Raw genomic sequence first — 21,946 nt, 5'->3', positions numbered from 1 at the left:
TTGAAAATTAAAGAATTTGGGATGGAGACTTTTAGACAAATTTATCATGGGATAATGGTTGAGAGGGCTTGTAATGTCTGCCCTTCTGTCACCATTGTCCGGTATAAGTTGTGAGTGAGCAGCTAAGATTTACTGTTCCATTCATGTGTCCTCAATCCACTGTGCCCCAAGTAAATTTAGGGGAACTACTAGGATTGTATCTAAAATAAACACTGCATTACCATGATGTGTAATGTTGGCAAAATTTGGCCTCAAACTGAAAACTAGTACATTAGAAATGTTCTCTGTAAAATGGAAACATCCCATATTTACAGCTGTAGAAAATACTGCTACATAATTTCTACTGCTAATACTGTAGAAAATAGTAGCTTTGTAATGTGTGGGTGTATGTGTGTCTGTATAAGTAGAGTAGAAAGTGCTGTAGTGGTTCATCTTGTGGGTCATTCCCAAATAAGACTCATTTGAAAACATTTTAACTAATTGTGCTTTGTATTTTCTGTAGCAAATTAGGGAGCCTAGTTAGTTTTCAGCATTAAGAGGAGGTTGCTGCAGTATTTCTGCAATATAACAGGAATTATATTTGTTAATGTACTTTGGGAGCATTTAAATTCTAATCACGCAGACGAAAGGAAATTTCAAGTGATGGCAAGTAAATTTAAATTACACAACAGTAAAGACTTTCATACCTTTGAAAATATTTCAGCACTGCCTTTTTTTTTTCGCTTGCTTTGATTATCCATGATCACAGCAGCAGAATTCTATTGCTGTTGCCATAATTTCTAAAGCATAACTGTGCTGACATGAAATATGTATATATAGGTACATTTGCCAACTTGTTTTAATTTTGTCATTGGCTTTCCACCTCATGTATTGGGAGGGGCTGCTGATCAGTGCAGTGGCTGAAGGAGAAAGCAGAATTGTTGCAGGAGAAAATGAAGATAAGCAGGCAACATTTGCAGAAAAGGTAGGCATTTTTACTGTGGTTTCATACTGAAGAAAATAAGATTTCCATCCCATAAAACCTGTCTCTGTGACCCCTGGGAGCCCTCGGTGTGCCAGCCAGCATTTGCTGGCCATGCAGGTGTGAGTGGCTCGCAAGCACTGTGTAAGGCAGGATCTTTATGCCACATAAAATTGTGAGCTTTGCCCTTGTTGAGAAATCCTCTGGATCAGGTCTCACAAGCTATGTATGTCCAGTAATCTAATGGATATAGCTTGGTTTCTCCTGCAAGCTGGGTCTTGGCTAAGGTAGAAAAATGCAATACAAGATATGTAGTGATTGTGGAAGGGAGGACAATTCTTTCCAAGGAAGCATTTTCCTACCCTTCTCCAGCTCAATGTCCTCTTCCCATGAGACTTTCCACCTCTTCAGCAGCACCTGCTTATTGTAAAAAAGAGAGGAAAGAACTAAGCACCACTGTGACCAAAAATAGAATTCCCCAATTTTTTTTTTTATTGCTGTGTTTAACCTCTGCTCTTTTAATCATATGCACAGCAGGAAAAAGGGGATGTGCTCTAGCAACTTGTCAGCTGTGAAGCAGTGCAAATTTTTAGCTAGAAATCATGCTATCAGTTGGAAGTAAACAATAAGTCTGCATATATTTAATTATTTAATAAATTTTGAGTTATGCTATTCTTTTAATTATATTAATCAAGCAGGCTCCAACACTGCGAGCCTTAGGGCTTGAAGTGCAATTTCAGTGCTCTGTAATAAATTTGCCGAACTTTGGAAAAAGATGAAATGTCTTAATATTAAACATTTGCTTAATTTAAATTTTACTAAGCCATGCACTTTATAATTCATATTCTTTCAGTGCAATGTACAGCCCCAGCAGAACGACCGTAATAGTAGTTGTGAGTAAGCGTTCCTTTTGCACACAGGTTTTGCTTATGAACTTGATGAATAAAGGCCTGGCTATCGAGGGAATGGTAAAGATCTACACAGCTTTGCACTTCGAGGTCATTGGTTCAAGAGCACATCATTGAAGACAGAAAGCTAACATCCCACTGCTGCTTCATAACCTACATTAAATGGGTTCGTGGTGTCTGTGGAGACAAGGAAAGGCAACAACCAGTTCAATAACAAGAAAAGGGGTAGGACTAATGCATGGGTCCAAAGAAGAGGAGGAATCGGGAGATACCCAGTGTACTCCTGTCTTCCCCTGCATGCAGTCCTGAGGGCTTTACTCTTCCCTCAGTCTGGAAAGGTTGTAGCCACCCTCCTTGGGCTCATTTGATGTCATAAGCTTAATTGAGTTGAGCTGGGTAAATACTTCGGTCGAAAAAGATCCGAGGAAAATGCAGGTAGAAGATGGTTTGATGATGAAGTAATAGTGAACCTTGTTTGGTGCTGCACAACAGGCTTTTTGAAGGGAGCTGCCACACTGATATCCTGGCCACTGGTCATTACCTCAGGCATATAAATCACAGGCAGAGAACAGTTGGCCATGGTGTCTTCGTGACTGCCTTCCAAGTGAGTAATTACAGCCTGCCAATGGTAATTCCCCAGAAAAGTTAATCGCATGAGGTGCTCCCTCTTTTGATCAGTTGTGCAGTGTGATTGTTGCTTAAGGCTCATTTAAAGAAGTTGTTGCTTTTCAGTGATGTGATGCCTTTATGTGAGACCTTTATGAACATTAGGTGTGTTTAGAGGAAGGAGTTTGTGGAACATGGCAGTGATTTTTTTATTAGCCATTTCATATTTAGTTGTCAAAATGAAGTAAATTGCTTCTGCCTGCTCTAAAAAGTGCATTATTCTTCCTGCAGCTTTTTCCCTTCCTTTGGTCTTGTTGTCATTGTTTGCTTTGAAATCTGGGCTGAGACTGGACCCAGAATGCCTTTACTTAATGTATACGTGGGGCTTAGTGAAAGAAATTATTTCAGCCATTACAAAAGAGCCCTGTGACTTCTCCTCTGTGATAGCTTTATTTAGGAACACAGATGAAAGGGGGGAAAAAACCCCAAAAAACTTCACCTAAGTAGTTCCTTTATTAATAAGCTCCCTTTTGAACATTTTGTGAGTTAGAAGGAAAATAAGGTGAGAAAAACCAGAGAAGGAGAAACTCAGCCTCCTAGACAAATGAGTTTCCAGAAAAAAAAAATACAGAGATATGCAACCCTGGCTTGGTTTGGTTTGTTTCTTTTGCCCTTTAGCCCTTGTTACTTGTATAACATAAAGTTTTTATGCCTTTGGAAGAGGCTTTAGTCACAGGTTTTTTATAGTTTTAATATGAGTATACATTGAAAATGCTTAGTAATATTTTACATTTAATGTGGGGTTTTCTTTTTATTCTCAACACTTCACTGAAGCAGAAAGCATTTTTGGAAGAACTCTTACCCATCTGAGCCACTGAATTAGTCTAATGTAGCAGTTGTTAATTGATAGGTTCTTTCACTTAATTGTAATGTGGAAAAGCCAGTGGAAGATTTTGCAATGGAATTTTATGAATGAAAGTGTGGTTTACTTTTAAATAAGTATGCAGTGCTCAATGAAATGATCTCTAGAATTTTGTGAACGTTTTATTCAATAACCTCAGTCCATGTTTGTTTTTATGGGGAAAGTGAAGTTCCAACTCTGTCTTTTTTTAATTTAAAATGTCAAAAGCTTATGTATAAAAAATACTTTTCAACCTCTAGGTATTTGTGCATTGCAAGAGTATTATTTCTTTGCATAAAGAATTCTATCTAAATGCACATAATAACTTTTTTTTTTAAAGTAGCCTAGGGGGAAAACATGCACAGGATATGTCAGTTCTTTCCTGAATGAAAACAAGATAATTAATCCCTCACTTTGCACCTTGTTTATTTTGCGTCCAAACTTGAATACAAAACTTTTTTGACACAAAAAGCAATTAGGTTTTAAAATTGTTGTAATCTCTGTTAGAAAATTATACAGACTTGAAGTGATTAAAAAAAAAAAAGAATTCTTCAATCTCAAGCTATGGCAACCTGTGGTGTTTAGTTGGAGGATTTTTAGGGTTTAAAAGAAAAACAATGGAACTTTTATATTTCAAAATATTAGTGCATCAGCTTTATTGGAAAAAGCTGAAATTGTTCAAATTACCTCAGTAAAACAATTTGGACTGCGATTCCCGGAATGCTCATGAAGCTGACATGTCTACATGTTCTCAAAAAGTCATAATCCATCATTCTGATGCTAGATCGATGGATTATGACTTTCTGATGTCAGATCTGTGAATTAAGGCTTTTTTGAGTACAGCCTGCTATCCAATTATTGCCCCTATTCATATATTATAAATCATTATTCCTTCACCAGGTAGTCAGCAGTTTCTATTTCCTGAAGTTTCAGAGCCTTCTTTTTTTAGCCATAGTGGCGCTCCCATTGAGCAATCAAAAATGGAGAGTGCTGACCTGAAAAATAAAGCTTCTATCACAGCAAATTGTTGAGGGAACAACAGTCATTTCTAATTCTTCCAGTTTCTGTTGAAATAAAGGGTATTAGATTAGACTGAAACAAATCTCATCCCCTTCCTGCACAAACAAGCAATATAATAAATTAGTACAAAAGTTGTTGGCATGCCTTGACTTCATTTTTAAGTGCTCACGCCTGAGTTTCTTAAAACCAATGCTTTCTTCTGAGAAGTTGACTTTTTTTTATGTGAAGACAGATCAGCTTCTGATTTAAAGCTGAAGTTTGCCAGCATGCTACCTTAAGTGACTGTGTCTATTAGGTTCTGTTAAACTGAAGTTCCTTTGAATGAATTATTTATAGAGTAATAAACTTTCCTCTAATGCAATGGAATATATGATAAAAATAAAAAATGCTTTACTGTAACCAGTTTAGGTGTTAAATCAAAACACATCTACAAAAACTTTATTAAAAGATATTCAGAAAAAAAAGAGGAGTTGTTTTAGGACCTATCATGCATCCAGAGAAGTCATTAGATGAAATGTAATCATGCTGTGTTGGAGAGTTATCTCAACAGATTTTTCAAGCTAGGGGAATTTAGGTCTAGTCCGTGTGGATGGAAAAAATCAATAGTATGATCTTGTTGGTTTTTATTTCATTTTGCTGTACTGATATTCTTCATTAAGATGCAGTTTTCACAGTAGATGGCTGTGCATAAAATATGCCCAATCAGTACATCGCTAGTGGAGTAGTTGTCAAAAAGGACGGTAATCAATGAAAAGGAGCATGGTGTAACGAGTGGGGTAGAGGTCATCTTTTTAACTGTTTGTTCTAGTCCTGTGTCTGTTGTGAGAGAGCTGTTGTAGTGCTGCCTTGTGCCTCAGTTTCTGCTTTGGGTGGCCACATGGACTCTAAAGTCTGTGTCCCAAGGACTGTTTCTGTGGCACCCTCCTGACAAACAGGTTTATGTATCTTGTGTTACCCCTGTTGCTTTTCAGTCAAGGATGTTATCAGAAATCATATGAGAGAGTTAACAGGCCTTTTGCATGTCCTGCCATTAAGCAGTGGGGAGGGGCAGTTTGTAATATTTTAATATAAGGAAAGACATTGTCTTGGCATATTCATCTCATTCCTTATTGTTTATTTCAGGCGTTCAGGTCATTAATGGCACCCTTGCTCTTCCTTTTCCTGTTACCTCTTTTACATTTTCAAATTTGGCCACCAAGACTTCCAGGGTGCTGCAGAGCACTGGAATGAGGTGGTTTGTTGTGAGAACAGAACTAGTTGTTCTGTGAATGCCTCTGCAGAAAACATGATTTCAAGGACAAGTGCCAGCGCAGGGATGGAACTGGGGCGAAGCTCCAAAGCCTTCCTTGTTTCAGATAGCCCGGTTCTGCTGGTGGGGAGTCGAGTGAAGCTCCTTCTGCCACCCACGGAAGTCGGCTCCAACCCATTTTCAAATTTCCTGTAAACTGCAGATGCCCACTAGATGGAGACACAATATTTTATACATTAGTGGCTATACAGATGGTAATCAAACCCACCAGCTGCTGCCTGCGCATTCCGGGCACCTCGCCAATTTACTGGCAGTATGTTGACTGGGAAGCAGACAGTGACACACTTTGATCGAAAAGCTTGTATGATGATTTTTTTTTTGTTGTAATATTATTGTTTTTTTAAAAAATGATAAAAGAGATCAAGATGTGTATCTTGATCAAAGGGTACTGCTGTCTGCTTTCCCATCAGCAACTTCTAATTTATAGAAATCAGATTGCTTGGAAAGCAATCAGCAAAGGTTTGAGGTCTTTCTTGTTCTCACTGCCAAGACATGCTGACAAGTGAGAAAATTAAAATCAGAGAAGGTAGGGAGAGAACTAGTAAAACACTGGTTGAAATATAATTATTTAAAGTTCATGATTTTAATAATTTTAGGGCTGTTAAAAAATCCAGTTAAAGTGCTCAATTTGGCTTTTGCTTGTATTATAAGAACGCCTTAAGGTCTTTTTCTGATGGAGGATGTTGCTTTGAGACTAATTTACCATGGAGAGAGAAATATATCTATTACTTGTTGTCACAGAAAAATAACCTGTCTCTGGTTCTGGGGCCAAGTTTTTCAAAGGTACCTCCTATCAGCTCTATTTCTTCCACATGGAGCTGTGCATCTAGTATAATTTGTTAGGGTGAATACATGATATAATGGACACCTGCAAAGAGCTCTTAAACTAGTCAGTCCTATAAATGTGAAGATACTTTGTGCAGAGGGACTTTACTGAAAATTTATCTATCACACTTGGTAAGGTCTTTTCTCTTTAGGGTCTCTAGTTGAGTCATTTTTGTTTTCAGCTCATGGTATTGACTCCAAAAACCTTGTTTTTTTTAATTTTATTTTTCAGTCCTTCCAGGCTTAAACAACAATTAGAAGTTGCGTATATATATATGTGTGTCTGTGTATGGACTGTTTTTCAGTGCATAGGTCAATATTTCTGGCTGACATAAAAGCACAAACCCAGTGACAGATGTGAGAATTGCTTCACATTCAGCCAGTTTTTAAAACGAAAATGGAGAATCACATGATAGAAGGACCTGGGATATGTGACATTTTGTCTAGATGGAGCAAGGGGCTATTGGAGGGGAAGAGCTTGATGTAGGTAAGGAAGTGAATAGGGCCCACCTCGAGGAGTCTTCAGTGTGATCTTTGATCTGCTCTCTGGGTTACACTCAGCCTTACTGCCTCTCCTCCACCCATGAGAAGTGGTTGCTGCTTCCCATCGCCCTTGCTCTTTCCTTCCACAGCACCAAATGAAGTCCTGTGCCCTCATCCAGCCTGCCTTTCTCTCTGTTGCCAGCTGAGCTTCCCACCCATTAATGATTTTCCTATCTTCTCCACGTCTCTGCTTGGCAATGCAGACACATTGGATGTTCCTGCTCAGTGCTTTCTTTAAGGGTTAGATCAAAATACAGCAGCTTCAGAGTAGGTGATGTCAGGTTTCTGGGTATGGCTCTGTGTTCTTAAGAGAAGATGCTGCCATTGGGTGTTTGCTCCCTCTAGGTATTTATGACATTGCAATTTAGGAAAGCTGCCAAGGAAAAGGTGCTGCTGAAAGGAATAAATAAAACCCTTTGGCATCATTGCTTCATTTTTTTCCCATCGAAAGCCGACACATTGTCTTTATCTCATCAGGCAAACTGTGTGCAAACTTTGTGATCACATGTTCTTTGCCTATTTTTGTAGAACAGAGTTTCTCAGAAGGACAAAGCACAAGGGGAGGAGAGGAAAGGCTGCAGTGTACAACTCAATGCCGTACCCTTTAGCTTCACTTATTCTGTGGGTGACTCAAGATTTTCACTCCAAAGTTGGAAGTGTTTGCTCTCTATTCTGAGTTGTGATAGAATTCTGTATGATTGTGGAAATCTTTGATTTTTGTTGGTTCTGTTACTTTTCTGTCTGGTAATTTTCTAGAAGATGTAGTTAACATAATTTATAAGGGATAAGGAGTTAAGAGACTGTTGTTTGTTTGTTTGTTTAATTGGAAGAAATTATTCAGTAGAGGTGTTTGTTTCTTCTCATGCATTGTTCAAACAAATTCTAAAAATCCACATTGGATTATACGATTTGTCATGAGCTTCCTAACAAGTCAAAGCAGAATGAGATTTATGCTCTTTCTCAGCAGAAACCATTTCATGCCCCAACAGAAATGGAAATGACTGTTCTCAGAAACCTTCCAAGTCGAAGTGGGAGGAGATAATCTGTAAGGAGATGTTACCTTCTCAAAAACAACCTCACATCATCCAAGGTGTGGTTGGCTTTGGCAGTTTACCAAGGGGAAGCTTTACTAGATTTCAAATCACCCACCTAGCCAAGCTGTGCTGAGGCAAGGCTTTGTTTAACTCCTGCATTCACCAGACCAACCCTGCCTTTACCCACAGCTGCATTTTTTATCTAACGTGAAGGACAGGATTATAAGGGAGAGTTAAAACAAACACAGGCACTCAAGCTGAGATGCAGCATTAACAGATTTATGAACACGTACGTAATGAGAGGAGCCTCTTTACAATGGGGCACCAAATCCAAGTGTCACGTAAAGAAGGGGTGGTTTCTTGTGACTAACAGGCTATGGTTAGAACTCTGCAGATTCAAGTTATATAGAAATGGAGTTGTAAAGAACTACTGATATCTTAGACTTATGTGGGGGTTTTGTGTGTGCTGATCAAATATTCTGGTGTTAAAATAGACTAGTTTCACATAGAGAGGTGACTGAAAACTGTAACTCTGAAATTTCAGAGAAGAACTGGCTTGCTTCTGCATTCCCAAATTGGGAAATGTATGCTAATGGCTTAATTTTTATGATAAAAACATGAAAAATAAGTCCCTAAAATAGTGTTGAATCAATTTTCTGATAAAACAAATTTGTTTTCCCATTTGTGATTAAAATGACCTACAGTAAGATTTTTTTTTTTAACTAGGTGTTAATTAAAAATATGGAAATGGATTTTAAAAACCTTGTAGTTCACAGTGGAAGAATTACCATAACTGATCTGTTCTCAGAACCATGCCTGTTCTGAGATGTTTTAAGATGTCTACGTTACTGGTTGTTTTTCTGCATGTTTGTTTCCAAAGCAAAATGTGATTCCAATAAAAACAGTAATTGAATTTACAGTCCACAGGACAAATTGTTGTTTTAACAGAAACTTACACACTCAGGCAAAGACCTTGCGTTTTAGGTCTAATAACAAAAAACATAAGATCCCCATTTTTATGTGGCTATATATTCTGGAAAGTTTTCTAATGTGGCATTTTTTAAAAAAAAAAATCTATATTGTATTTTTTAAATTGTGTGAGCAGTTTTTTCCCCCTCTTAGCTCTGGATCAATATTCCTTAGGTTGCGTTGGTTTGGGGTTTTTTTAATGCAACCTTTTAAATGTTAGTGCAGCTATTTTCTGTAGCATCAGCTGGGGGTGAATCAATACAGACAAGCCTATCCACATCTAATGCACCTAATGACTGAGAGGAGTTTGGAGAGAGCTTGTTCCCCTGGTGTTTGGTGCTGAGACAATGTGCAGAGCACGGGGCAGTTGTGTGAGGGGCTTGGCCATGACCAGTCTTGTGGAGAAAAGGCTGATTTCGGAGGAAGTGGGTAGGAAGGGAAGCCTGTCCAAGAGCAGTGGCAGACAAAGGCAGGAGGTGGGACCTCTTTCCAGCGTCAGGCAATGACTGCACTTTACTGTATCAACAGCAAAATACTATTTTTCTTCTGTCAGATTTTCTCAGCAGGAGCCCCCAGGCTCTTCTCAAACCCTTTTTGTTCTAAAAGGTGGGGGGTTAAGTTTTCCTAGGATTTTGGAATCTTCTTGTTGCCTTTCTTTCCTGTACATGGCACTCCTGTTTAGGTAAAACCTGAAGTCTCTGCTTGCTGAGCTAAGAGAAATCTGGTGGGGCTCAGCTCCAGGGGCACAGGCTGCTCTGAACTGGTGTGTACAGAGCATGAGACACACTGGAAATTCACATTGTGCTGGAAACAGGCATGTCTACATTAGCAGGCTTTTTTTGGAAGTCTTAGGGCTGACCTAAAGCCCTGTGGAACAGTAAGAGTTGGTGAGATACTGCTGCATCTCAGAGGTAACACCTGGAAAAAACAGTCCAGGATACTGCCAACAGCTGTCTGACTCTTCCTCTACACACAGGGGTGCAGGAGGAACACGTGGTGCTGGTAATCATCTCTGAGTTCCTACAGTGACCATTTGAATATAAAAGGGAATATTTCATATTTCTCAGCACCAGGCAAACCAGGGACCCTGAGTGAGGAAGACAGCTTTCCTAGGTTCCCCTAGGGAGGAGAAGGAGAGGGAGCAGGCTGTGCTTGCTGCAGTCCAGGGCAGGTACATTAAGGAATTTTTAGGTTCTTAATTCATCTTAGTTGCTCTGACTGTCTCTCAGGAGAGGCAATCATCTTTGCACTTCCTGCAAGGAGGGGTTTAGGGGGTTGACAGAGCCCCTAAAGCAGGTGTGATGAATACCAGCCCCCTAAGCAATTTAATTCTTATAGGCCATTTTGTTGCCAAAGGCGCATGATCTCATGCAAATTGGTTTTCTGAGAGTATGGAATTGCAGCAAGTATTTATAAAATGTTTGAAGCCTGGTCCCAGAAAGAGGTACCAAGATGCACCTGGCCAAATGTGGTTTCACATTTTTATCATAACGTTTTCAGCATTCATATTGGATCTTTACTGATTAAATAATGTGGGAAAAGAGATGCACAAAAAAGAGGTGTAAAGCTCCAACCTGATAAAGGTGGATGCCACCAAAACATTAGACTGCCTATTGTTCACTGGGTTCAACAGAACTTACTTGTATGGTTTTCAGATGTGATCACATGCATAATAAAAAGGGCCTTCATTTTTTGAAAACATTTGTAGGTCTAGATAGGTGGTTACTGTGGGAAAGGTGCTTGTCAGGTTTTTATTGTTTTTTAAATGACTTTAGATCCCTGTTGATTATGACTGTACAGCCAGAATAGGAGCTGGCTTCTCTTTGCTTGTTTGATGGGTGCCCTTGAAGTGGAAAGTGGGGGGTTGGTACTTTGAAGAATCCAGACATGCAAGACTTGCACTTTCAAGAACGAAAAAAAAAAATCCTTCAGCCCTCCTGAAAATATGTAGGTACTATTTTTAAAAGGGTTACATTAACCTCGAGCATTTAAAATGATGAGGCATATCCCAAAAAATCATGAGTTGCTTAAAAATAATTGTTTGGTTCCTTTTCCTTGCAGTCTAGTTTTTGAGCTTTCAAGATTTATGTTTTCAATCTTTTCTCTGCAACCATAAGAGCTAACTTTATTTTTAAATGAAAGCTGAGATTCTCTTGTAATCCCATAACTCTAGGAGATTTGGCAATGCTAAATACAATGCGAATTTAGAGTGACCATTCCAAGGTGAATAATTTAGTGATGTGTCCTCAGCATTAAAGCCAACTGGGGATATTTTTTTCTATGTCTTTCATTTTGTCTTTCTAAATAATCTGCAAATTGGCAGCAATAATTGGAAGCTTGGTAAAAGCAGTAGAAGAAAACTACAGCCTAGTAAAATCAGAGGGGTTTATTGGGGTTTTTTTTCCTGGTATGTTAGGATAGATAGATTCTTACAGAATCTAGGTATTAAGGACATTCTGCATTAAGATATCTCTAGAGAGGAAGGCTTTGGTTTTTTTTGTAGAAGCACCCTTTTCTACTCACTCAAGCATTAAAATTGGCAGCAGTTCCTGGAGTAGCAAGAAAATCCTGGTTGTTGTCCTCATACAGTTACTGAAAACAGTAAGAGGATATGTAAAAGCTTTAACTCCAAGGAAAAATATTTATAACTGTGACATTGTGTTTCCTTACAGTAATTTATGGGCAAAATGTAGGAAAGGAGGAACACAAGCTATAAATAATATTTCTTATGTAAACATAATGGCAGTAGCAAATTCTTTTTATTTAAAAATTAATATTGATGTTCATTAATATAAATTACCACATTTCAGATGACTCTGATGTCCTTGAGGCCAGATGTCACTGACTGATTTACAGCTTCCTGGGGGGAGGAGGAGATCCTGTTTTGTCAATGTAGGCACCAAATTGCTTCAAATAGCTATTTTAGACTAGATTAATTACTAATGTATTGTCAACAAAGTCGATTCACATCGCAGCTCAGAAACATGGAAAATTCTCTTTAGAACATATTGGCTTGGATTTTGAAATGCAGGAAAAAGAGCATAAAGCCTACCTTTGACTCACTGAACTTCTGTCTCTTTAGGAGTAGTGGCTTGAAAACTCCTTCCCAGGAACACACACACAGAATTTCCATGTGCATCATTACCAACTGGGGAACATCCTTCAGAGGCAGAGTTTTAGGCCATCATTGATCTTAATTCTGCTTTTAATATTAATACAAATCCACGTAGCGAGGGTGTGCAGGAGGAAGCTCTGCCACCTCAGTCACACCGCAGAGATCAGATATCTGGATTAAGTTTTTGAGTGCTTCGTAAAATCCTTCGGTCCTTTGGACCTCATGTATTAAATTGCTGCGAAAGAGGATGGCAGATGTATTTGTAGAGCTATCAGCAGCCTCCCAGGAGCCTCCTGTGGGAACGCTGGTGGGCGATGCCTCTGCAGGCAGGTGGGGTGCATTTGTTGTGTTTGCATACGCTGGCAGGTTAAAGGAGAGGGATAAAAAAAGCAGGCGGGTTTGAGTCAGTGCATCTCTGTCCATTAGGTATTCATTCAAATTCAGCCACATGAAATACAGGCAGCCAACAAACCATCTCTTGTAAATGCCTTTTATTCTAGCAGCTGAATTCAGCACATTTGTAGGTGTGTGGCCAGGCATGCTTAGCATGAATAGCAAACTGATGTAAATCCTGTATTACAGAGTTTGTTTGATAGCAAATCTCACATATATGTGAGAGAAATCTGTGCAGGCCTCTGGTAGCATAAGGTCCCATGGCATACAAGTACAAACTACACAGGCGATATGAATATAGAGAAAAATGCACAAAGAACTCCCTTTTTGAAACTCATCTGCCATTCATATAAATCAAACCCAAATCCATTGAAAGGCTTTGAAAGATGTTACAAGGCTTTAGAAATGGTCCATGTTGAATGTGGGATCTTTTATCCAATCCTTATAAATAATTATTTTCCTGTGTTTGGTAAGATTAGCTACAGAGAATTTATGTTAAGACTGTGTGGAAAGGAGTACAGAATTTCAGATAATATCAAGCTGAAAAGGTGGTTTTAAAATGTTTCTGTGATACAAAAGCCTTCTACCAAAGAGGCAAATGTATCACCCCCTCAGTCTTTTATCTCATTTATGAAATAAGTAAACATAAACTTTGAATTCTCATTTTCAGCAAGTACGTTAGTAAATCCAAACTGACCTTGACCTTAGCTTTGCTAATTTCCAAACTCTGATATTTATTCCTGGAGTAGATTGTTTCCCTTCATACCACATACATAAATACTGCAAACCTTTCCAATGCCTTGAATTAGAGTGTAAGTAAATAGCTGGTTTTAATCTACATAATATTTTGAAAGCAGACGTTCTGTGCTATGACTATTAAGATATACCCAGCAGCCATTTCTATAATACTAAAACCTCTTATATATATTATTAAATGTAATGCTATCAGCCAGGGCTTGTTTTATGCCACAGAAGCTTAAATAATAAAATACAGCGTGGATAAAATCTGCAATAATAGTAACTTAAGCAAAATTAATTTAAGTAACAGATAACATCTGGGGGAAAATGTAATGGTATATTGGTAAGTTATGCAAAGCAAATTTTATAACAACTACCACATCTGTGGAACTCATCTATTAGAACGCTTTACCAATCTTCTTTCCTGCCATTATTCTGTTTTAGAAATTTCCCTGTGTACTATTTTACTGTCTTTTCTCTGCCTATGTTTGTAAAAAGGCAATTTTCTACCTCTCAACAACAAGAAAAGAGTGTAAGTTTATGTACAGAACAATACAGCGCTTTTTATACAAACCTGTCTTTATGCACACTTGTACCAGAAAAAATTCCAGAGTGGGATTCCAGACAGGCCCAGGGCTGTCCTCTGAGAGCAGTGTCTGCACCAGCTGCAGTTCTCAGCTGGGCGGGTGCCACTGGGCTGGGAAAGTGGTGCTGACCCATCAGTCCCACGTCAACCTGTGCTGACTTCTCCCAGCCAGGTGCCCTCCTGGCAGCCCCCCTCACCTTGGAACTGGTAAGAACAGTGCACCTAATTGTCCCTCCAGTCTCTTTCAGAGCAGCTGACACTGATATGCCAGCTACATTTGTGCAACTGCCTCACAATTTCGTTATGTTTGAATTCCCGTGGACCCGCTGGACCGCAATGTGCAGGAAAATATTGCCAATTAATTTTAAGGCATTATCATCTTGCCAAACTCTTTCTCACATTTCAATAGTTATATTGATTCAAGAGGACACTTTGAGTAATACATCTTTGTCATAGTGAATAATGCTCACACAATGACAAATCTTCAGGAATTAAAAAAAGGAGGATGAAGTTTTTAATGTAGGTCAGTGGGAGTAATTCACCATAAATTTACTCAGACTTCAGAAACTAGCAACATTTTTCTAAAGCCACTGTAACTGTATAAAACTTACTCTGTCTCCTTCTCTGTTTTTAAATAGATTTTACTACAGAGCCATTGGTGCTATTAAACATGAGGTTTTGTTCAAAGGAAACACAAAGACTTAATTGTATTTTTTAAAGGAAAGTATTGCATCAGAAGGATTCATTTAAATACGTTTGTTGGCTTCGGGCTCTCACCACAATTCATTCGTTCTCATTTTCCCCTGGACTTGTTAAGGACACAGTGTATAGGAAGGAGCAATGCAGAATGGCATTTTTAGGTCACTATATTTTGGCTGTAAACTGTAGTCCTGCTCATAAACTTGTTATTACTAAACAAAATGCTTCATATTCTACATTGAAGTTTCACAGTCTTTAAAAAAAACTTTTGGCTGAATGTTGGGACTACTATGGCTCATTAAAGAGACTAGTTCTGCTGTAATTTAGTTATTTCTTAATGATCCAAGGGTTATTATTAGACATGGAACAGATGAGTAAAGAATGGCTTTCTGTAAAAAGACGCAGTGAAGTAAAAATATTACTCAGAAAAACAGAACCTCTGACAATCTTATCCATGACACAAAAATGTATTTGATCAGCTTGGAATTGATTCTAAAAACATGGTCTATCTTTTTAACATTATTTTGCTTTTTTAAAATTTGGACTGGAGACAATAAATGGAATAATGATTTAATCTAAATAAAAATATATTTTGAGTGAATAGGTAACTAACTAAGCAAAAAATATTATTTTAAGGAAGCAGAAAGTAATTTTGAATTCTCATTAGCTTCAGCTATTACTTTTAATAAGAAAATATAAGGTAAGAAATCAGAGAAAATGGAAATAGTTGCTAAATTTAAAATGCCCTAGTTTTTTTAAAAATTAGAATTTGAAAACAAAGTGTCTTTATTTTTTGAAAGAAATACAATTTAGGCCAGTTTTTTCATTTTGATACAAAGCCAGAACTTTCTGACTCTTTCTTTTGTGAGTATGCAGGTACTGACAAAGTGCTAAAAATTTGAGTTACAAGTGATAGAGGAAAATGCTTTTATAAATCTATTCTTCTCCTCAGTTATAATCTGCAAATCTTTCTGTCAGCCTTTTAGGATCTTATAAACATGGGCTAATACTGTCTACCTGCTTTACTGAGCTCACACATGGCAGGGAGCCTTGGAGGTAGTGACAGAGTTCAAACAGAAGTTCTGAAAAGCTTTTAGGACTACAAAAGAGATTTTTATTGTAATGAGGTGGCTAGGTCTAACTTTTTATTTTCAGCTGTTGCTATCACTTCTGCAGATGTATAGAATCTTTACTATTTTCAGCATGTTTTACTGTAGGAAATAACGAAGTGACCCAAATATCAACTTAGCTACAATTTCAAAAGTATGAGGAAATTAATTTATGGGAGCTGCAATTACCCTGATGTGAATTAATGTAGTTTACTTACACCATCCAAGCAAAATCCTGTTTGTAATCGCTGACTCAGAACTGGAACATCTGCCTCATATTCTCGATGGGCACTTCCCCTGTAGAGGCCCCAGACACACCATTTCAGTGCTGTAGCCTGCTCCTTGCTTGTTCACAAATGCCTTTTTTCGCCCTATTTGGCACATATGTTCTCTGTCATCCATTTTTTTAAAGTAGGACACAAAACCTTGTCCCTTTAGAGGACACAGAGCTGCCTTCTGCATCACTCCTGAGAACCTGAGCATGGACTTGCTGCTTCATCCAGCTGCTCCGAGGGGGAAAAGCCCTGCCCTTGTCAGAGCATTCCTGGAGCTGCAGGTCACACACCGGCAGAACAGCAGTGAGGTTCCCATGATCACAGCAAAGGAACAAGAAGAAGCAGCAAAACTTGGACCATTAGCGACTCTTAAATGCTAGATACACATTAAAATATTTTTCTTAGAACCTTATTTGATTTAGTGTCACTGCAACTTCACTCCAACTGACTCCTTTGGTACAGCCCTGCAATTCTGAACTGCAGCAAGGTCCCTGTTCAGAAGTGACAAATTTACACTGGGAAGGCAGAATGTTACCTGAGCACTGTGTTTTCTAAACGTAATTATCCACATGAGTAAGAAGCTGTAGTGTTATGAAATTATGAAAATAATCTGTTCTTTCCAAGTATTATAAAGAGGGCCCCTTGAGAGGCAACTAGAAATTAAAGCTGATCTATAATCATTTTCAGAATGCTTTCCAGCTCTGAGCACCTGGATAGTAATAGAAAAGGTACTGTTTTTTGTTGTTTGCCAGCCATTTCATTTCCATTTAAAAAAATCTGCAAGAAACCTCTGAGAAATAATTAAACATGAATTACTTTCTTCTTTTTTCTTTTTTTCTGTTTAATACTACCAGGATGAGATTGAACTTGACCAACCTGCAGTTTCCCCCTCAGCTTCAGCAAGAGAATTTCAGGTATAGTTTTGTTCCTTTTAATTAATGTTGGGGTTTTTTTTAAGCTATTTTTCTATGAATTTCCATTGGATCCCAGTCACTGGTGAAATTTATTCTCTAGAACATAGCATGCATTCTCTTCTAAGATTGAATGAAATTACTTTTAATGCATTAATCAGCGGAGGAAATTTATTTGAGTGAGCCCCTCTGGGCTCTCGCCCTGTGTGAGGATGTGTCTGCCTGGCCTGGGCACTGTGAGACAGCCATGATGGTCTCTGTCAAGGCAGCACTTCCCAAAAGCAGCTCTGTTTTGGGGAAAAAACAGTCCTGTGTCAGCAGGACTGTTACCTGTCCTTGTGCTGGTGCTCTTGGGTCTCGTAGAGGGCAGGAGGATGTTCTAACTCTACACCTGTGGCTAACACTACAACCTGTGGCTGGTTGCTGCTAGGGGTCTGACCAGGGGGGTTACCTGCAAGAGCCCTGTCCAGAGGCAGCGTCTTCCGAGGCAGATGCTGTGGCTGAAGATGAGAAGTCTGCAGTATGTGAAATCCCAAATGAAATTACTGGCAACCTTGAGGTACTATTACTAGAAAGCTATTCACTAATTCTGTCTATGGTTAATTAGCTAGCTCAGTCTTAATGAATATAAACTGTATTTGTGCTAAAGCTGGCAAAAAGCACATCCATATGCTGTAAAAATGTGAATTAGCTTCTATAAATAACTCCTAGTTTAGTCAGCTTACATATGATAAGATAAAAAATACTCAGTAATATGACAACATATATCTTCAGCCTTACGATGTGTCAAAAACAGGGGCCAAATCCTGCTCTCAGGAATGTCAGTGGTAAAATTCCTTCTCAGGGATTCAGGACCAGCTTCTGTGCTGGAGTATATGCAATGTGTGCTTAATATAAATTGTTAGATGCATCTATGTCACACGTCCTTCAATTTGTGTAAGAAATGACTCATTTATGCCAATTTTAGGCTTTGTCTGGTAGGTGTGTGACTACACAAGAGCTGCCTCAATGGAACAGATCAGCTGTCAGTATGTGATCTACAGACTCTGAGAGGTCCATGATTTCTTTCTGTGAGGTTCATGGAAGGGAAGGAAGCTACTGTCTCTGGAATTAATAGGAAATGGTCGAAAGCAAACCTGCTAGAAGGGAGTTGCACCAAAGAACTGCTGGGATTTGGCAACATGCAGGTGGCATTAGGCACTTTGAACTTCAGATACAGCACATTAGACACTATTGATGAAGCAGCAGCTTAATAGATACCTAATATTATCTGAAAATAGTGTGGTATTGATAAGTTGCTTTACCTGGACTATGCATCAGTGGGGAATATGAATTAGGATAATGATGCCATCATTAGATCTACCTACTGGAGTTCATATTCCATTTCAAAATGTCTGTAGAAATCGGAGGGAATCTCTGGCCTATGTTACTTTACTCTTGTCTCTACCAATAGAAAAGAGTCAATTCCTAGTTTTCACTTGACCTTGATGCCATTAATATCAGTGCTAAGAGGCTTTTTCTTTACAAAACTGCACAGATGAGAAAAATGCTTTTATTTTTTTCTTCTTTTGCAACTCTGGTTGTATAAAAAGGAAATAATTTCCCCTCAGGTTTTAATTCTTTCACCAGTGTATCATTTTCACCCATTTTCTCAGTTTCTTGACCTCTGAAGTAATCTTATAATTAGATTTTTACCTGATTCATGATCAAAGTCATACCGTTTTTTGTTATGTGTGAAATATGATTTCACAATCTGCATTATGTCTTAACATATGCATTAACAAGGCAGCTGTTGCTCTAACTGAGTCTTGAAAATAACTTTTCGTCTGATGTCACAGTGCTGACACTCAGTGGTCTTAGCAGCAGCCATAGTGAAGTGTGGTGGCAGATGATTTTCACTGGAGGTAGGACCAGAGACAGAGGCATGTGAAAACTGGAGAAGAAAAGGCATCTGGAGTGGCTGGGAGAGGATTAGCCCAGAGGATCAGTGTTCCAGCTACCAAGAACACACATCATGTAAAGGGATGAAGACATATTTGTTGACACTTGGATTGAATAAGATGAAGGCTGTCTCCAAAGATACAAAGTTGAGAGAGAAATTCCAGCCTTTTGGTTCTAATCTGAGCTACTGAGAACTTTGAAAACATTTTAGCTGTGGTTGCCCACTGATAGATTGCAGAATGGCACTAGCAGGGATTTCTAGGACTGGCAAGCCACAAAGTTCCTAAAACATCGAGTTACTGCAAACACTTCTGGGACAAATCCATTTGCTTTATCAAAATTCCATTAAGAATGCAACTCTGAGTTTTGGAACAGCTTATGTAGAGTCTGTAAAAGACCTGTGAGCCTGTCCAAGTTGTTTGAACAAAACTTTATGACTCTTAGTAATGCTGTCATTGTACTACTTCCATTTCTCTTGTATTTTTGCAGTAATCAATGCTGGTACTAATAAATATGCATAAATTACCCATAAAACACCAGTGTTTGTGGCCCTTTTTCCAGTGATCCCACATTTCCAAATGCCATGGAATCAGAGATTGCTATGCATTATCACTGCCAAAGATTGCATTAGAATATGTCACAACCCCTGTACCTTCCCCACAAATGTTACATTGCAAATTAAACACTCAATGTCTACAGCAGTTTGGAGTTCCAGAATGAGATACAAAGTCATAATTGTGTTTGTAATTAAGACAGACAAGCAGCATCACAGAAATACGGTTTTTTATTGTTCATTTTCAGTAATGCTTTCTAATTCCAGCACTGTTTCAATAAAACACATTACATTAGAGAACAAACATCTGCAGCAAAGGATAACAGTGGCAACAACCAGATCCCAAAGCAATTTTTCTGATTTGGTGTCTATTGGTAAAGGCTGTCTGAGAATACAGGCAAATTAGCCTATCTCCCAAGACAAGGTTACATGAGGAATGGCTGTCCCAGATCACTTCCTGCTCATGGCAGCCATGCCATCCATTGGAATTTTGCACGGCAATATGATAACGTGTTATCACATAAGGACAGGCTGGAACACCGTTCCGTCTGCAAAACAGGAAGGTGTGCAGGATAATGTCTGCCTTGCTGCACTACACTGTGTCAAAACCACAAAGACAATGTGCAGCCTAAGATAGCTCCATCATAACCACTTCTTTCTTCTGATTTTCTTTACAGGCAGACAAATGAAAAGCTGCAAATGCAGGAAGAAGCTTAGACTTGGAGAACAGAAAAATTGAAAACTCCTAAATAGCCAGATAAGAAAGGTGATGCTGGATTTTGCAGGAGTTGGGCAGTAGGGGATGGCACACACAGAGTCTGGCTCGCTGCCTGAACAAAATTATTTCTGTATAGAGGAAAATGGTTCTGTTAACATTTACCTAGAAGTACTTCATCCCAGTCCCTCAAATTTACGGTGTTCTGCCAGCGTTGTTGTTTAGTTTAGACTTAAGTTGAAGATTATAAACAGAAGGACACATAATTAAAACATGGTGACATTCAGTTTATTTCTGAATAGAAATTCTAGCTTAAAAAAAAAAAAGCTGCAGTTTCATTCTCCCAGTTGTGAAATATTTAACAGTTTCTGCTTTACACCTATATTTTTTTTCAGGAAAGGTTGCTACAAGGAGAATACATAGAGAGAAAACATCATTTTGAGGCACTGCAGATATAATAAGGAGAGAATTTAATTAACATGTAATTATGGACTTTTCACTGTAGCTGTTCATTAATAATATGTATGTTATTTTGTTTTAATTTGCTTCCTAAGCTTTAAAAAAAATTTAATAGCTTACACTTCTTTCTTTCCACCATATTAAAATTGCATAACTGAAGAGTTTGCACTCCAATATTCCCAAGAAGAGTTCCTTTAGATTTCAGTGGAATTTTTTCTGGAATGCATGTATCCTTTCATCTGAGAATGTTTCCATATTTTGTCAGACATTATAGAAATGTTTCATGCTCAAAAGGAATCCAACCAAATAAATGACCTCAGAAGAACCGGTTTAGCATCTATGTTTCAAACTTGCAGCCTGTATTAACTGTGTCACAGGACTCTGTGCCCTAGAAAGCATGTGAAATACAAGTCATGCTTTGAAGCGTAAAGGCTGGATTAGATTACATGTTTAGTGGAGTATATGAGAAATAGAGTGTTTTATTCATTGCATTTTCATATTTCTTTACCACTAAGTAAAAAGTTAGATTTTGTTTCATTTCATCCTCATTTTTTGATGGTGGTAAATGAAAAAAATTTGCAAGCCTGACTCAGCCAGTCAAAAGAAGAAAATAGCTTATAGCAGTTCTCCTAAAAGGTTTGATTTGATGCCTGACTTTCAGGGGCTGCTCCTGGTGGGCGCAGCGCCAAGCGTGCAGCTGGAAGGGTCATTCCCGTGCGCTCAAGCGGTCCCACAGCCAAAGCCAGCACCCAGTAGCTGTGCCTGGGCAGCAGGAGCCTGGGTGTGCTCTGCAGAGTGCGTGTCCAGTGTGGGCATGGAGCTCCTGCAAACCAATGGTTCACTGGTTGAAGGGGACAGAGCATTTTACTTGGTCTCGTGCACTGAGAAAAATTCTTCCCCTGGTATGTGATAAGGAGAAGTAAGGCCTGTAATGATTCCCTTCCAAGGTCTCTTGATTGCTCTTTCCAGTGCTGGCCAGCAAATTAGTGAGAGCTTCCTTTCAGCTATTAAAAGCTGACTGTTGTGCTTTGAACATTGAAGGAATTTGTGAAGCATTATTAGTTTTACCTTTAAAAAAATATTTTGATTCCTGATTATGTTCTTTGTTGTTTTATTCCTATGAAATATGACTTTTTTGTTAACAAAACTTTCTGAAATCAAAATGTCCTTTATTTTGATACATAAATCCATCTCCCAAGACATTATGCTAATGTCACCATTTCCCTAGTTTTGAACTCAAAGGTGAGAACAGAACTTTTGAAGAGAGCTGTCCATATGACAAAGAGTATTTTAAATACTTTTTAGTGAAAATGTGTTATTGGCAATTTAGCATTGTTTAGCACTTCAGACCTAAATCTGAGGGCTGCAACATTCCT

At 38.5% G+C, this 21,946-nt stretch overlaps 1 protein-coding gene across 12 annotated transcripts in view; it reads left to right on the top strand.

The window, feature by feature from the left end:
• Positions 1-21,946, top strand: part of CUNH10orf107 (chromosome unknown C10orf107 homolog) — a 260,433-nt gene that overhangs the window by 209,148 nt on the left and 29,339 nt on the right. For 8 of the 12 annotated variants that reach the window (XM_017746377.1, XM_017746376.1, XM_017746374.1 and 5 more), the window contains 3 exons: positions 16,846-16,905; positions 17,333-17,461; positions 20,074-20,162. In XM_017746377.1, the coding sequence (XP_017601866.1) occupies positions 16,846-16,905; positions 17,333-17,461; positions 20,074-20,085 (201 nt within the window). In that variant the 3' untranslated portion in view covers positions 20,086-20,162. Of the gene's footprint in view, positions 1-16,845; positions 16,906-17,332; positions 17,462-20,073; positions 20,896-21,946 lie in introns of those variants that run through there. The other 4 variants (XM_017746379.1, XM_017746380.1, XM_017746373.1 and 1 more) reach the window with 3 other exon arrangements.

This window comes from Corvus brachyrhynchos, unplaced genomic scaffold (genome assembly GCF_000691975.1).
Source record: "Corvus brachyrhynchos isolate BGI_N302 unplaced genomic scaffold, ASM69197v1 scaffold279, whole genome shotgun sequence".
Classification (NCBI taxonomy): Eukaryota; Metazoa; Chordata; class Aves; order Passeriformes; family Corvidae; genus Corvus; species Corvus brachyrhynchos.
Note: the sequence above shows the minus strand (reverse complement) of the source record. Positions and strands in the feature narration are given on the sequence as shown.